Source organism: Vulpes vulpes, chromosome 2 (assembly GCF_048418805.1).
Source record: "Vulpes vulpes isolate BD-2025 chromosome 2, VulVul3, whole genome shotgun sequence".
Lineage (NCBI taxonomy): Eukaryota > Metazoa > Chordata > Mammalia > Carnivora > Canidae > Vulpes > Vulpes vulpes.
Window position 1 is genome coordinate 102,530,118 of NC_132781.1, and position 18,524 is coordinate 102,548,641.

Here is an 18,524-nt window from a genome sequence, read left to right on the forward strand (position 1 = left end):
AGCTCGGAGGGGCTCGGGCGGCGGCTCCGCGGAGGGGGCTGCACCGCCGGGAGCGCGAATCCAACAGCGCAGGCGCCGGAGCACAGGGCGCCGGGACACAGCCCAGGATCCGGCCTCCCCCGGGACAGGCAGAGGCCGGGAGGGCCCAGGACAGCAAGGAGGCTCCTGCCCCGAGCTGAGCAGATCAGCGGCCCCGCCCGGGAGCCCCCAGGCCCTGCAGACGGAGAGCCCCGGAGCTACTGCGGGAGCTGACTCCAGGGTCCCAGAGCTGCCCCCGCCACTGTGGCTTCCTCCTGGGGCCTCACGGGGTGAACAACCCCCACTGAGCCCTGCACCAGGCAGGGGCAGAGCAGCTCCCCCAAGTGCTAACACCTGAGAATCAGCACAGCAGGCCCCTCCCCCAGAAGACCAAGGAGACGGACCAGTTCCAAGGGAAGTCAAGAGACTTAAAGTATACAGAATCAGAAGATACTCCCCGTGGTTTTTGTTTTTGTTTGTTTTTGTTTTTGTTTTTTTTTTGTGTTTTTTTTGTTTTGTTTTGTGCTTTTTTTTTCTTTCTTTCTTCTTGATTTCTGATTGCTTCCCCCACCTCACCCCACCCTTTTTTTTTCTTTTTTCTCCTTTCTTTCTTTTTCTTTCTTTTTCTTCTCTTTTTCCCTTTTTTTCTTCTTTCTCTTTTTTCTTTTTCTCTTTTCTTTCCTTCTCTCTCTTTTTCTCCTTTTCCCAATACAACTTGTTTTTGGCCACTCTGCACTGAGCAAAATGACTAGAAGGAAAACCTCACCTCAAAAAAAAGAATCAGAAACAGCCCTCTCTCCCACAGAGTTGCAAAATATGGATTACAATTCAATGTCAGAAAGCCAATTCAGAAGCACTATTTTACAGCTACTGGTGGCTCTAGAAAAAACCATAAAGGACTCAAGAGACTTCATGACTGCAGAATTTAGATCCAATCAGACAGAAATTAAAAATCAATTAAATGAGATGCAATCCAAGCTAGAAGTCCTAACGACGAGGGTTAACGAGGTGGAAGAACGAGTGAGTGACATAGAAGACAAGTTGATGGTAAAGAGGGAAACTGAGGAAAAAAGAGACAAGCAATTAAAAGACCATGAGGATAGGTTAAGGGAAATAAATGACAGCCTGAAGAAGAAAAACCTACGTTTAATTGGGGTTCCTGAGGGCGCCGAAAGGGACAGAGGGCCAGAATATGTATTTGAACAAATCCTAGCTGAAAACTTTCCGAATCTGGGAAGGGAAACAGGCATTCAGATCCAGGAAATAGAGAGATCCCCCCCTAAAATCAACAAAAACCGTTCAACACCTCGACATTTAATAGTGAAGCTTGCAAATTCCAAAGATAAGGAGAAGATCCTTAAAGCAGCAAGAGAAAAAAAGTCCCTGACTTTTATGGGGAGGAATATTAGGGTAACAGCAGACCTCTCCACAGAGACCTGGCAGGCCAGAAAGGGCTGGCAGGATATATTCAGGGTCCTAAATGAAAAGAACATGCAACCAAGAATACTTTATCCAGCAAGGCTTTCATTCAAAGTGGAAGGAGAGATAAAGAGCTTCCAAGACAGGCAGCAACTGAAAGAATATGTAACCTCCAAACCAGCTCTGCAAGGAATTTTAAGGGGGACTCTTAAAATTCCCCTTTAAGAAGAAGTTCAGTGGAACAATCCACAAAAACAAGGACTGAATAGATATGATGACACTAAACTCATATCTATCAATAGTAACTCTGAACGTGAACGGGCTTAATGACCCCATCAAAAGGCGCAGGGTTTCAGACTGGATAAAAAAGCAGGACCCATCTATTTGCTGTCTACAAGAGACTCATTTTAGACAGAAGGACACCTACAACCTGAAAATAAAAGGTTGGAGAACCATTTAACATTCAAATGGTCCTCAAAAGAAAGCAGGGGTTGCCATCCTTATATCAGATAAATTAAAATTTACCCTGAAGAATATAGTGAGAGATGAAGAGGGACACTATCTCATACTCAAAGGATCTATCCAACAAGAAGACTTAACAATCCTCAATATATATGCTCCGAATGTGGGAGCTGCCAAATATTTAAACCAATTAATAACCAAACTGAAGAAATACTTTGATAATAATACACTTATACTTGGTGACTTCAATCTAGCTCTCTCTATACTAGATAGGTCTTCTAAGCACAACATCTCCAAAGAAACGAGAGCTTTAAATGATACACTGGACCAGATGGATTTCACAGATATCTACAGAACTTTACATCCAAACTCAACTGAATACACATTCTTCTCGAGTGCACATGGAACTTTCTCCAGAATAGACCACATACTGGGTCACAAATCGGGTCTGAACCGATACCAAAAGATCAGGATAGTCCCCTGTATATTCTCAGACCATAATGCCTTGAAATTAGAACTTAATCACAACAAGAAGTTTGGAAGGAACACAAACACGTGGAGGTTAAGGACCATCCTGCTAAAAGATGAAAAGGTCAACCAGGAAATTAAGGAAGAAAAAAAAATATTCATGGAAACTAATGAGAATGAAGATACAACCGTTCAAAATCTTTGGGATGCAGCAAAAGCAGTCCTGAGGGGGAAATACATCGCAATACAAGCATCCATTCAAAAACTGGAAAGATCTCAAATTCAAAAGCTCACCTTACACATAAAGGAACTAGAGAAAAAGCAACAAATAGACCCCACCCCCAGCAGAAGAAGACAGTTAATTAAAATTCGAGCAGAACTCAATGATATCGAGACCAAAAGAACTGTGGAACAGATCAACAGAACCAGGAGTTGGTTCTTTGAAAGAATTAATAAGATAGATAAACCATTAGCCAACCTTATTAAAAAGAAGAGAGAGAAGACTCAAATTAATAAAATCATGAATGAGAAAGGAGAGATCACTACCAACACCAAGGAAATACAAACGATTTTAAAAACATATTATGAACAGCTGTACGCCAATAAATTAGGAAATCTAGAAGAAATGGACGCATTCCTGGAAAGCCACAAACTACCAAAACTGGAGCAGGAAGAAATAGAAAACCTGAACAGGCCAATAACCAGGGAGGAAATTGAAGCAGTCATCAAAAACCTCCCAAGACACAAGAGTCCAGGGCCAGATGGCTTCCCAGGGGAATTCTATCAAACGTTTAAAGAAGAAATCATACCTAGTCTACTAAAGCTGTTTGGAAAGATAGAAAGAGATGGAGTACTTCCAAATTTGTTCTATGAGGCCAGCATCACCTTAATTCCGAAACCAGACAAAGACCCCACCAAAAAGGAGAATTACAGACCAATATCCCTGATGAACATGGATGCAAAAATTCTCAACAAGATACTAGCCAATAGGATCCAACAACACATTAAGAAAATTATTCACCATGACCAAGTAGGATTTATCCCCGGGACACAAGGCTGGTTCAACACTCGTAAAACCATCAATGTGATTCATCATATCAGCAAGAGAAAAACCAAGAACCATATGATACTCTCATTAGATGCAGAGAAAGCATTTGACAAAATACAGCATCCATTCCTGATCAAAACCCTTCAGAGTGTTGGGATAGAGGGAACTTTCCTCGACATCTTAAAAGCCATTTACGAAAAGCCCACAGCAAATATCATTCTCAGTGGGGAAGCACTGGGAGCCTTTCCCCTAAGATCAGGAACAAGACAGGGATGTCAACTCTCACCACTGCTGTTCAACATCATTCTGGAAGTCCTCGCCTCAGCAATCAGACAACAAAAAGACATTAAAGGCATTCAAATTGGCAAAGAAGAAGTCAAACTCTCCCTCTTCGCCGATGACATGATACTCTACATAGAAAACCCAAAAGCCTCCACCCCAAGATTGCTAGAACTCATACAGCAATTTGGTAGCGTGGCAGGATACAAAATCAATGCCCAGAAAAACAGTGGCATTTCTATACACTAACAATGAGACTGAAGAAAGAGAAATTAAGGAGTCAATCCCATTTACAATTGCACCCAAAAGCATAAGATACCTAGGAATAAACCTAACCAAAGAGGTAAAAGATCTATACCCTAAAAACTATAGAACACTTCTGAAAGAAATTGAGGAAGACACAAAGAGATGGAAAAATATTCCATGCTCATGGATTGGCAGAATTAATATTGTAAAAATGTCAATGTTACCCAGGGCAATTTATACGTTTAATCCAATCCCTATCAAAATACCATGGACTTTCTTCAGAGAGTTAGAACAAATTATTTTAAGATTTGTGTGGAATCAGAAAAGACCCCGAATAGCCAGGGGAATTTTAAAAAAGAAAACCATAGCTGGGGGCATCACAATGCCAGATTTCAGGTTGTACTACAAAGCTGTGGTCATCAAGACAGTGTGGTACTGGCACAAAAACAGACACATAGATCAATGGAACAGAATAGAGAACCCAGAATTGGACCCTGAAATGTACGGTCATCTAATATTCGATAAAGGAGGAAAGACTATCCATTGGAAGAAAGACAGTCTCTTCAATAAATGGTGCTGGGACAATTGGACATCCACATGCAGAAGAATGAAACTGGACCACTCTCTTTCACCATACACAAAGATAAACTCAAAAGGGATGAGAGATCTAAATGTGAGACAAGATTCCATCAAAATCCTAGAGGAGAACACAGGCAATACCCTTTTTCAACTTGGCCACAGTAACTTCTTGCAAGATACATCCACAAAGGCAAAAGAAACAAAAGCAAAAATGAACTATTGGGACTTCATCAAGATAAGAAGCTTTTGCACAGCAAAGGATACAGTCAACAAAACTAAAAGACAACCTACAGAATGGGAGAAGATATTTGCAAATGACGTATCAGATAAAGGGCTAGTTTCCAAAATCTATGAAGAACTTATTAAACTCAACACCAAAGAAACAAACAATCCAATCATGAAATGGGCAAAAGACATTAAGAGAAATCTCACAGAGGAAGACATGGACATGGCCAACATGCACATGAGAAAATGCTCTGCATCACTTGCCATCAGGGAAATACAAATCAAAACCACAATGAGATACCACCTCACACCAGTGAGAATGGGGAAAATTAACAAGGCAGGAAACAACAAATGTTGGAGAGGATGCGGAGAAAAGGGAACCCTCTTACACTGTTGGTGGGAATGTGAACTGGTGCAGCCACTCTGGAAAACTGTGTGGAGGTTCCTCAAAGAGTTAAAAATAGACCTGCCCTACGACCCAGCAATTGCACTGTTGGGGATTTACCCCAAAGATTCAGATGCAATGAAACGTCGGGACACCTGCACCCCGATGTTTCTATCAGCAATGGCCGCAATAGCCAAACTGTGGAAGGAGCCTCGGTGTCCATCGAAAGATGAATGGATAAAGAAGATGTGGTTTATGTATACAATGGAATATTACTCAGCAATTAGAAACGAGAAATACGTACCATTTGCTTCTACGTGGATGGAACTGGAGGGTATTATGCTGAGTGAAATAAGTCAATCGGAGAAGGACAAACAGTGTATGTTCTCATTCATTTGGGGAATATAAATAATAGTGAAAGGGAATATAAAGGAAGGGAAAAGAAATGTTGGGAAATATCAGGAAGGGAGACAGAACATAAAGACTCCTAACTCGGGGAAACGAACTAAGGGTGGTGGAAGGGGAGGAGGGCGGGTGTTGGAGGGGAATGGGTGACGGGCACTGAGGTGGACACTTGACGGGATGAGCACTGGGTGTTTTTCTGTATGTTGGTAAATTGAACACCAATAAAAATTAATTAAAAAAAATAAAAATAAAAATAAAAATAAAAAATAAAATTAAATTAAAATTATCAGGCTTTATGGCACTATAAAAATTGAAATACATACAAACATTGGTGATAGCTTTAGCAGCAGTATATCAAAATGATATGTGTCTCAATCCTATGTGTAGTAATAAAACATGGAAAATACAAAAAAAAAAAAACTATCAATTACCATCCCCGAAACATTATTGACAACTTGGTCTGATCTACTTGGGCAGATTGGAGCCTATAAAACTCAATAATGCTGGTTTCCATGTACAAAATATGCTTAAAAGTTAATCAGATGCCAAGAAACATAGCTTAAAATAATATATAAACTTTCATTACACATGATATAACAAAATTTCCTTTAATAAAGATTTTTTGTACATCAGACATTTACTGGGAAACAATTAAAATGTTATGTTAAACATCTAGGTAATAAACTGTTACTATATATCTTTCAGATCATATACTTTCTATTGAAAATCTCTACATATTCTTGTGATGCTTGCAGTACTAGATCTTGATTTACATTTGATTCGTCAGTAGGTCCTAAAGGAGAGGATCTACAGAATCCTGATTCTAATTCACGAGCAACTGAAAAAGAGAAAGAATAATATTCTTTATCTGAAATACTTTGTAGTTAACTAGAGTTAGTAAAAAAAAAAAAAACTTGGGATCTTCTGAGTGTTAAAAGAATGAAAAATATCTACATATAGCTACAATATAAAATACAAGATTACTATTAAATCAAGTTTGCTCACGATTGCCCATTGAATTAATTGCTACTGTGGATAAATACTAGAGCTTCTGGTTTTCTCATTACAAGATGAGATTGCAAGCTGATGGCACAGTCCACCCCTGAACAATCATATACTATCAACTGAAAAATCAAAGAGGCAATACCTAGAGTCAAATATACCATGACAGGTTTAAAACAAGACATTATAAGAACACACAGAAGGGACATCCTGGTTTTCTATCAATATTGTCTGCTTTTCGGTGGAGGGAATAGGAAGGCTGATCCCTGAAAGATTACTCTCTGCAAAGCACAGAGAAGGCTCACCAATGTGGCAAGAACCAAATTGATTTGGGTGTTTGTATTCCATGCTAAGAAACCTGGAATTTTACCCAATGGCAAAACCAGTGGCTGGAGATTGAAATGTCACCTGTCAAGGGACAGCTATATGAACTATATAATTGCTTAACTAAGTATTGCTAAGACAAGTCTGGTCTGTTTGGTCTTCTACCACTAGCAGAAACAAGAATCTGAGAACACCCACATTTTCAGATTGACAGTTCCATAGCGATGGCACAAGTGAAGGAAGATTACAGCCAAAAGTGCTAAGAGGCACACAGGCTGCAGATTTTTAAAAAAAAGGTATGAAACACGATGACCAAATGAGGAATAAGTCTGTTATTCACTATTTTTGTTTTACATTTTTATTAGATATATCTAGACAAAATTTTAACAAGGGGAAGGGATGCCAGTTACTATTTGTGGTTTATTTCAGAAATTAATGACCATCTAAATTTGTACATTTGGCAACATACCTTCTTTTAGTTCTCCAGTTATACTGTCTTCCAATTCCTGCAGCATCTGAAATAAGTCAAACGTTACTTACAATGTTCAAGTTAAACAAGAGACATTACTGTAGGAATTTTATTTTGCTTATGAAATGTGGTCTGGAAATGATACTTTTAGAAAGTAAAAGTTACAATTTGCTTAAATAGAAAGATAATCACATAAATAAAATAAATCCCTACTTATTTTAATCTGGATAACTGAGAAGAAACCTATAATGGTGTTTAGAGGAGTCTAATGAAAAGTACATTTAATATTGATCAATCGAATATACAGAATTTCTGGAAGAAGAGGACGATGGTGGAGGAGTAGGAGACCCTAGTTTTGTCTGGTGTCTGGGATTCAGCTACATAGGTATCAGATCATTCTGAACACCTGTGGACTCAGACAGAGATCCATGAAAAGAATTGTTGCAATTCTACAAATAGAACAGTGACTGCTTTCTGCAAGGTAGGAGCTGTGGAGAAATGAATCACAGGCATATATCAGAAGATTAAACCAGGGGGGCAGGGAGCCTCTGGAAGCCAGAAGGCAAGTCCTGGAAAGTGATATAGCAGCAGAGTGCACAACCAGAACTTTTAAGAGGTCTGTTCCAGTGAGGACATCCCTGTTTGAAAGGTGCTCAGGTGGCAATGGGGGGCAGCATCCTAAGTGGGACAGACAGTGTGGTCTCAGGATCCCGGGGGGCGGGGTGTCACAGAAGGAATGGGGGCGGTGCCTGAGTATGGCAGTTGCCAAGGCATTTGGCAGGGAAGCCAGTTGCAATCAGTGAGCCCAGGAGTGGGCATTCAGCTCAGTGTTGCCATAAACCCCAAACCGAGGAACAGTCAGGTGACCACTTTCCAAGCAGGGGTCCAGCAAGTGGCAAAACTGGGCAAGACCTCCTCCTTCCCCCTGGAGGCACAGCGTGAATGGGGGCTACAGGGGTCTGCAAAGTTTGGAAAATCAAAAGGGGGTCTGTGCTTGAGATAAAAATGCTTGGTCACAGGCTGGGTGAATACAGAGTGCAGACAGAAACCAGGGAGACACAGTAGGGAGTGAGATCTTTCTATTCCAGGGCTGGAGATTAGGAGGCCGCCATTTTCATTCTCATCCTCTAAAGCTGCCCAGAAAGCCTTCAGGGAACAAAAGCCACAGAGAGCAATCTGGAGCTGCTTACCTGGCCTGGCCCCCTGGCAAGGGTGGTGCAATCCCACCCTAAGCAAAGACACCTAAGAATCAGTGCAACAGGCCTCTCCCTCAGGAGGTCAGCAACAACATCCTGCTAAGGCCAACTTTACTCATCATACAGAGCTGCAGAACTCCAGTGCTAGGAGCAAACAGTATATAGAACTCATGGCTATTTCTCATGACTCCTTAGTCTTTCTATTTTAATTTTCTTTTTGCTTTCAACCAATTTCTTCATTTATCAACTCTTACAATTTACCTTTTTACACTTGCATTCAATCCTTTCACTGCTCTTAATATTATTCCTATATATATTGAACTTTTTCTTTCTATATCATTTCAGGAAGTAGTTCCTTCTAAGAAATAGACTAAAGTACAACCAGAATCTAGTATACTGCTCTATTCTCTTCATCTGTCTGATTATATTATTTTTAAAATCTATCTTAATTTTCATATTTACATTCAATCTCCTTTCATTGCGTTTAATTTTATTTTTGCATATAATGAAGTTTTTCATTCTTTACAATTTTGCGATGGAGTTTCTTCTAAGAAACAAACAAACCAAAATATACTTAGGATATAGTATATTGCTCTGTTGTGTTCAACTGGCTGATAATATCCTTTTTATTTTGACTTTTAATTTCCATTTTTATACTTACATTCTATCCATTCATTGTATTTAATTTTATTTTTGTATATATACAAGGTTTTCTCTTAACCATTTGGGGATGCAATTTCCTAACAAAAAGACCAAAATTCACATAGGATCCAGTGTACTGCTCTGCTCTCTTCAGCTATCTAATTCTATTATCTCCTTTGTTAACCTTTATTTATTTTTTTTTAAATTTTTATTTATGATAGTCACGCATACAGAGAGAGAGGCAGAGACACAGGCAGAGGGAGAAGCAGGTTCCATGCACCGGGAGCCCGAAATGGGATTCGATCCCGGGTCTCCAGGATCGCGCCCTGGGCCAAAGGCAGGCGCGAAACCGCTGCGCCACCCAGGGATCCCCCTTTGTTAACCTTTAAATTGACTTCAGGTCTCTTCTGATTTCTTTAGTGTATTTATCTGGGGTCATTCTTGATATTTTTATATTCTGTTCTCTCATTCATTTATTCTTCTCTGGACAGAATGACAAGATGGAAATATCACCACAAAGAACGAGAGGTAGTACTGACTGCCCGGAACCTAATCAGCACGGATAGAAGGAAGAGGCTGGAGCGAGAGTTCAGAATAAGGACCATCAAGATAATAGCTGGGCTTAAAAAACACACAGAGGACACTAGAGAATGCCTTTCTGGAGAAATAAAACAACTGATATCTAATCAAGTTGAAATAAAAAAGGTTAATCTTAGTGAGATGCAATAAAAAATGAAGGTTCTAACTGCTAGGATAAATGAGGCTTCACAGAGAAGTAGTGATATAGAAGACAAAACAATGGAGAATAAAGAAGCTGAGGAAAAGTGAGAGAAACAACCACTGGACTATGACAGGAGAATTTGAGAGATGAGTCTTACCACACAGCAAAACAATGTTAGAATAATGGGGATCCCAGAGAAAGAGGGGAAGGAGGGGGCAGAAGGCATATTTGAGCAAATTATAGCAGAAATCTTCCCTCATCTGGGGAAAGAAACAGGCACTCAAGTGCCAGGAGGCACAGAGAACCTTCCTCAAAATCGATAAAAAACAGGTCAATATCTCAACATTTAATAGCAAAGCTTGCAACTTTCAGACACAAAGAGAAAATTCTGAAAGCAGCTTGGAACAGGAGGGCCTGAACCAAGAAGGAGAGAAATATTCAACTGCCAGCAGATCTATCCAGAGAGACCTACCTAGCAGGCCAGAGAGAGCTGGCATGATATACTCAGGGTGCTCAATGAGAGGAATCTACAGCCAAGAATTTTATCCAGCAAGGCTCTCATTCAAAATACAAGGGGAGATAAAAAGCTTCCAGGACAAACAGAAAATAAAAGAATTTGTGATCCCTAAAACAGCCCTGCCAGAAGTGGTAAAGGGGAATCTTTAAGCAAACACAGAGCCCAAAAGTAACACAGACCAGAAAGGAACAGACACAGTACACCAAAACATGGACTTTACACGTAATACAATGGCACTACATCCATATCTTTCAATCGTTACTCTGAATGTAAACAAGCCAAATGCCCCAACCAAAACACACAGGGTATCCCAGTGGATTTAAAACAAAAAATATAAGCAAGACCCATGGATATGCTATCTGCAAGAGACTCATTTTAGTCACAAAGACAACCCAGATTGAAGGTGAGGGGGTGGAAAACCATTTCGTCATATTAAAGGAGATTAAAAAAAAAACTGGATTGGCAATCTTGATATCAGACAATTGTATTTTAAACCAAAGACTGCATTAAGAGATGAAGAAAGACACTATGCCATAATGAAAGGGTCTATCCAAAGAGAAAATTGAACAACTATAAGTTTTAATGCCTCTAAGGTAGGAGCAGCCAACGATACAAACCAATTTTCTGTTAAGATTTCATGTATTTATTTATTTGACATAGAGAGAGAACAGAAGCATGGGAAGCAGGAGAGGGAAAAGCAGACTCCGCACTCAACAGGGAGCCTGATGAGGGCTTGATCCCAGGACCCTGAACATGACCTGACCAAAGGCAAGGGCTTAACCGACTGAGCCACCCAGGCCTCCCTTAGGAACCAATTAATAACAAAATTAAAGGAACACATTGATAGTCATACAATAATAGTAGGCACTTTAACACACCACTCACTGTAACGGCCAGATCCTCTAAGCAGAAGATCCACAAGGGCACAAGGGCTTTGAATGACACACTGCACAAAATGGACTTCACAGATAACTTCAGAGCATTCCATTCTACAGCAACAGAATACACATTCTTCTCGGGTGCACATGGAACGTGTTCCACACTAGATCACGTACTGGGTCATAAATGAGGTCTCAACTGATACCAAAAGATTGGGATCATTCCCTGCATACTTTCAGACCACAATGCTTTGAAACTAGAACTTGATCACAAGAGGAAATTTGGAAAGAATTCAAATACACGGAGGTTAAAGAAGCCAGGGAATTAAAGCACGGTTTTAAAGACCTCATAGAAAGGAACGAAAATGGAAACACAACTGCTCAAAACATCTGGGATGCAATAAAGGTCATCCTAAGAGGGAAGTATATAGCAATACAAGCCTTTCTCAAGAAACGAGAAAGTTCCTAAGTACACAACCTAACCTTACACCTACATATGGCCAACAGACACATGAAAACATGCTCAATATCAGTTGGCCCCAGAGAAATACAAATCAAAACCACGGTGAGTTTCCCCCTCATGCCTTTCATAATGGAAATGACAGATTTTGGCGGGAATGCAGAGAAAGGGGGAATCCTCTTATGATGTTGGTGGGAATGCAACCTGGTGCAGCCACTCTGGAAATCAGTAAAAGAGGCTCCTCAAAAAGTTGAAAAAGGAGCTACCTATGTAACACCCAGCAATTGCGCTAGAAGTTATGAATCCCAAAGATCACTTTGGTCGGGATCCAGAGGGGCACCTGCACCCATATGTATATACCAGTAATAGCCAAGCTGAGAGTTATGGATGTTCTTTGAAACATCCCATAAAGCATAAAGAAGATGTGATGTAGATATAAATAAATAAATAAATAAATAAATAAATAATCATATTTATTTATTAGAGAGAGAGAGGGAGGGAGAATGAGAACAGAATATTACTCAGCCAATAAATAATGAAATTTTTGGACCTTTGGGTGGCTCAGTGGCTGAGAGTAGGCCTTTGGCTCAGGGCATGATATAATATATATATATATATATATATATATATATATATATATCATAACATTATAAGCTAATTAATTGAATTTAAATAAAAATAGTATAGAAACCAATGGAGCTAAGAATGTCAAATAAAAGAATATACATAACTTCTGAAGGATCCTGTTTGATCTTACTGTTACAAAAAGTGTAACAAGAGTCATTTTACACTTAAATACTTTGTGATTTTCAGAAAAAGTGCCCTTTATGAGAGTTTAATCAGTTGTTTAATAAATTATTCCACCGAATGAGCTTTCCACTTTCCACTTTTAGAAAAACAAAATCTTAAGGTATGTTGTATGCTCTATTTTTCAGCACAGACTCTTAAATACATAAAACAATGGAAGTGGGACTACAAAAAGTTATGTGGAAATTCTGCTGGCAATACTGAGTAAAAATATTTTGTTATCTATATGATGACTGATGTACTTCTTTTCATGCGAACACAGAGATTTCAGAAAATCTGCTTCAGGAAAGGAAAAAATATAAGCTAGCACCAGTTTTCCAACTTAGTTTCACATTGATAAGTTTCTAGAATTAGAAACAAGGAAAAGAAATTTTTACTGTAACTTTGTTTCCTTTCTATGAATTAGGACCAATTTTTGAAACACTATACTTATCATAATCTGCTTAATTATGGAATATTTGGGAATATTTCAAACTACAGTTGACCTTTGAGCAACACAGTGGTTAGGTGCACTTAAACCGTGCAGCCAAAACTGTATAATTTCTGATTCTCCCAAAATTTAATGACTAATAGCCTACTGGCGATGGGAAGCCTTACCAATAACACAGTCCATTAACACATGGTTTGTACATTACATGTGTTATATAATATATTCTTAAAATAAAGTAAGCTAGAGAAAAAAAAGGTTATTGAGAAAAAGATAAGAGAAAATACAGTACAACACAACAGCCAAGAAAGTCCATGTGTAGGCAAACTAGACCTGCAGCTTCAATTCCATGTTGGTCAAGGATCAAATGTGCATTACAAATATTCCCATCTAGAACGCTCTTATTTCTTATAAAAGGTATCCTCTCATTGAATTCCCAAAATAGGGTCTAAATACGGTACTAAGTGGAGCCTAGGTGGCCCAGTCACTTAAGTGCCTGCCTTCATTTCCTTAAGGAACGATCAACGTAATGTAATTATCTTTTCCCCAAATGTCTTTTCCTAAATACTTGCTTCTGTGACCCTGGTTTATTTCCAGGTGAGAACTGAGTTAGATGGTAGAAAGAGCTTGCAATCCATTAATAAAGAGAACATATTTGCAATTGTATTTATACTTTTCCATTTATCAAAAACATAGGAGGGTAAGAAAATTATACACATAAAAACAACGTATCAGCAAATTTTAATTCGAAGACTCATTAATTAGAAGGATTTTCTCAAAACAGTTTGTTTCCAAACTACCAATCTAAGGATCCATTGGGGATACTGTAGGATTGAGGGACAAAAGTCTACAGCTGTAGTCTCCTCTCTCTTTTAGCTACACAGCTCCACTTGTCTCGGTTCTGTATAATACAGTTTAATGCAAAAACAGAAACAAACAAAACAAAACAAAACAAAACAAAAACAAATGAAGTTCCATTCTTTGAAAAAAATATTTTTTTCCACAAGGTATCAAAGTCACTAAGTTAGTCAAAGTCCCTACTTTTACATAAGAGACAAGAAGGCCTCAGAAAGATGGCAGTTTGCCTCAGGTCAAAAGACCAAAGAGTTGCAGGCCAGGAATGTGCTTTAGGTCCTCCTGAGCTGAGAGTTTTTATGCCAGTTACTTCATCATCTTCAGGAAAAATACCTACATTTTTAACTATAACTGACTGAAAATGAACACATAAAAGTTTGTCATGTGGCTCAATAACGACTAGGCATGAGGCACAAAACAGCTTTCTAATTAAATTATAAATTTTAAAGTCTAAAGTGTAATTTAAATTACAAATTGTAATGCTTTATGAGTAAAAAACAGCAATGGAAATGATCTTTACTCCTATTAGGAACAGTTAATAGACTGCATTTATAAGCACAAATTTTTTAAACCACAAGACACGGAATTTGAAGGAGAAAATCTTTAGTTGAACCAAAAAGGCTGAAATGGAGGAAACTCTTCCTGGAAAGAATTATTCTTTTCCTCCAGATAAAACTTGGTTTACCAAAATCAATCAACAAATGAGTTATCTATGTTGTGGATTATTAAACACAAAACAGATTTCTCTTTACCACCTACTATGCTCTGTCCAACCTCTCATCATTAGGAGAGTTGGTATGTACAAAAGGCAGGACTAACTTTAATTTAAATCCAGCCAGAAATTAGAGGTAAACCATCATTACCCACAAGTGGATTTATCTCTACCTCCCTCCCAGCAGGAAGGGAGATTTACCTCATGAGTGAATTGGGGAGAAGGCACTAGGCAGTGCTTATGAGATTCCAAATCTCTTTTTTGAAAAGATGTGCTCACCCATGGTAACATGAATTCAGGTCCGCTCTCATCTTCGTGGGATGGGCATCAAACATTTGTTTCCTCCATTTACAACTGTGTGGGGAAGTGCCTAATTTGGGATAAAGAACTGGGAAGCCCACTGTGCCTACATACCCACCCAAACCACATCCTCCGATCCGTTAGCATGTATTAGTAACAAACCTACTAAGTTTAACTCCATCTGCCTGACTCCTGTGCTCTGAACTCAGAAAAAGAAGAGCACTGTCATCTGCCACCTACCCCACCACACCTCCAATGAGAGAAATGACCAGACAATACTTTGAAAAATATTTCTTCTTGCTTGACTTTATAACTAACATTCATTGTTCAAAGCAACATATTTTGAAGAGGGAAAAGTTGGAAAGAACAATTTTAGAAACAAACAGAGAAAGTCACACAAAACAAGGAGACAGAGGAGTATGTTCCAAAAGAAAGAACAAGGCCATGAGACAGAGCCTCAGAAAAATAACGAAATGAAACAGAGATAAGGAGTCAGCCTGATAAAGAGTTCAAAGTAATGGTCACAGAGATGCTCAGCAAACGTGGAAGAATGGACGGATTCAGTGAGAACTTCAACAAAGAGAACATACAAAAGAACCAATTAGGGCTGCAGAATACAATAACTGAAATGAAAAATACACCAGACACAATCGACAGCAGATTAAAAGATGTGAAGAACAGATCAGCAATCTGCAAGAAAGGGTAGTAAAAATCATCCAAGCTGAAAAGCAAAAAGAAGAAAGAATTGGAAAAATAAAGATACAGGGACCTCTGGAACAGCATCAAGTGTAATAAAACTCACATTAGAAAAAGAAGAGAGAAAAGGGTGAAGACCTTATTTGAAGAAAGAATACCTAAAAACTTCCCTAACCTGGGGAAGAAAACAGACCTCCAGGCCCAGGAAGCATTGCCAGTCCCAAATAAAAGGAACCCAAAGAGTTTCACACCAAGACACATAACAAGTCAAAATTGAAAGAGAAAAGGAGAATCTTAAAAGCAGAAAAAAAAAGAAAAGAAAAGAAAAGAAAAGCAATTAGTTATATCAAAGTGAACCACTACAGGGATATCAGTGGATTTTTCAGCCGAAATTGTGGCATGCACTCTGGAAAACTGTGTGGAGGTTCCTCAAAGAGTTAAAAATAGACCTGCCCTACCACCCAGCAATTGCACTGCTGGGGATTTACCTCAAAGATACAGATGCAGTGAAACGGCAGGACACCTGCACCCTGATGTTTATAGCAGCAATGTCCACAATAGCCAAACTGTGGAAGGAGCCTCGGTGTCCATCGAAAGATGAATGGATAAAGAAGATGTGGTCTATGTATACATTGGAATATTACTCAGCCATTAGAAACGACAAATACCCACCATTTGCTTTGACATGGAGGGACCTCAAGGGTCTTGTGCTGAGTGAAATAAGTCCATCGGAGAAGGACAAACATTATAATGGTCTCATTCAATTGGGGAATATAAAATTTAGTGAAAGGGAATAAAGGGAAAGGAGAGAAAATGAGTGAAAATATCGGTGAGGGTGACAAAACATGAGAGACACCTAACTCTGGGAAATGAACAAGGTGTAGTGTAAGGGGAGGTGGGCGGAGGGTTGGGGTGACTGGGTGATAGGCACTGAGCGGGGCACTTGGGATGAGCACTGGGTGTTATGCTAAATGTTGGCAAATTGAACTCCAATTAAAATCAGAGAAGGACAAACATTATATGGTCTCATTCATTTGGGGAATATAAATAATAGTGAAAGGGAATAGAAGGGAAGGGAGAAGAAATGGGTAGGAAATATCAGAAAGGGAGACAGAACGTGAAGACTCCTACCCCCGGGAAATGACCTAGGGGTGGTGGAAGGGGAGGAGGGCAGGGGATGGGGGTGAATGGGTGACGGGCACTGAGGGGTGCACTTGACGGGATGAGCACTGGGTGTTATTCTGTATGTTGGCAAATTGAACACCAATAAAAAATAAATTTATTATATAAAAAGAAAGTTCAAAAAAAAGAAAAGAAATTATGGCATGATATTTTCCAAGTGCTAAGAGGAAAAAACCTAGGATATTTTTGGCAGGTTTATAATTCAGAACTGAAAGAAAGATAAAGAGTTTCCCACACAAAACTTAAAGAAGTTCATCACCACTAAATAGGTCTTATAAGAGATGCTAAAAGGACTTCTTTAATCAGAAAAGGCCAGGGTACCTGGATGGCTGTCAGTGAACAGTCTCCCAGGACCCTGGGATCAAGCTCTGCAAGGGACTCCCTGTTTGTTCCCTGCTCAGAGAGGAGCCTGCTTCTCCCTCTCCCTCTGCCCCTCCCTCCCCTTCACTTTGGTTCTCACTCACTCTGCTTCTCAAAGAAAGAAAGAAAGAAAGAAAGAAAGAAAGAAAGAAAGAACGAAAGAAAGACCATAACTAGAAATAAGAAAATAATGAGACAGTTTTATCGTAAAAGCAAACATACTGTAAAGGTAATAGACCAATCATTTTTATAAAGCCAGTATGAGGGTTACAATACAAAAGGAATAATATCAATTAGATCTACAGTAACTAGTTAAGGGATACACAAAATACAAAGGTGTAAACTATGACATCAAATTTATAAAACAAGGCAGGGTGTAAAAATGCAGTGTTTTTAAAGTCTGTTTGAACTGAAGTAACCATCAACTTAAAAGAGATTGCTATACATACACAGGATGTTATATATGAACTTCATGGTAATCACAAACCAAATATTTATAACGGATACACAAAAGGAAGAAAAGCATCCAAACATAATACTAAAAGTCATCGAATCAGAAGAGAATAGAGCAAGAAAACAAGGAAGTTGAATGAAAGAACAAGACTAAGGCTTCATTTAACATGAGTCTATGCTACATTTTTCTACATTAATAAAACCATGAGTATACTATCAAAATCATAAGCCTATGTGCATTGATTGAAATGGGTATGTTAACAACAATGATACACAATGGAAATGAGTTGTTATTAAAGGCTCCCTATCACTGCCATCTTAGTCATCAATCATTCAAGTGATGGCATCAAGGTAAATATATGTGAATTTCATTTGAAATATCCAATTATTTGTGGGGTGCCTGGGTGGCTCAGTCAGTTAAGTGTCAGAATCTTGATTTTGGCCCAGGTCATGATCTTAGGGTCATGAGATCCGGCTCCACTCTGAGCACGGAGCCTGCCCAATAGTCTCTCTTCTCTCTTTCCCATTGCCCTTTACCACCTGCTTGCTTTCCTTCATTTTCTCTCTCTCTCTCTGTCTCTCTCTCTCTCTATCTCTAAAAAAAAAGAATCAAACATTTCCTTGACTTATTTAGAAAATCTCTACAGTTGCTCAGCAAGCCATTTTATAAAAATTGAAATAGAAGTAATATAAGTTAAAAAAAGTGTTATAAGAAAGCAATTAGGGATGTGCTGTTATGTAAGAAAATGCCAAAACTTACAACTTTTTTAAAACTGTTTTATTTATTTATTCATAAAAAGTACAGAGAGAGAAGCACAGACATAGGCAGAGGGAGAAGCAGGCTCCCTATTGGGATCCTGTTGCGCGACTCAATCCCAGGACCCCTGGATCATGACCTGAGCCAAAGGCAGATACATGCTAAACCACTGAGTCACACAGGTGCCACCAAAACATAGAACTATCAATTTAGTGTTACAAGTTTATTTAAT

General features: G+C 39.0%; 1 protein-coding gene across 1 annotated transcript in view; it reads right to left on the reverse strand.

Moving 5' to 3' along the window:
• Window positions 1-6,128: 6,128 nt before the first annotated feature.
• Window positions 6,129-18,524, reverse strand: part of LOC140595961 (uncharacterized) — a 145,733-nt gene continuing 133,337 nt past the window's right edge. The window contains exons 37-38 of the mRNA XM_072742460.1: window positions 7,330-7,375; window positions 6,129-6,372 (exon numbers count right to left, since the gene is read on the reverse strand). Coding sequence (XP_072598561.1) covers window positions 6,236-6,372; window positions 7,330-7,375 — 183 coding nt within the window. The 3' untranslated portion in view covers window positions 6,129-6,235. The remainder of the gene's footprint in view (window positions 6,373-7,329; window positions 7,376-18,524) is intronic.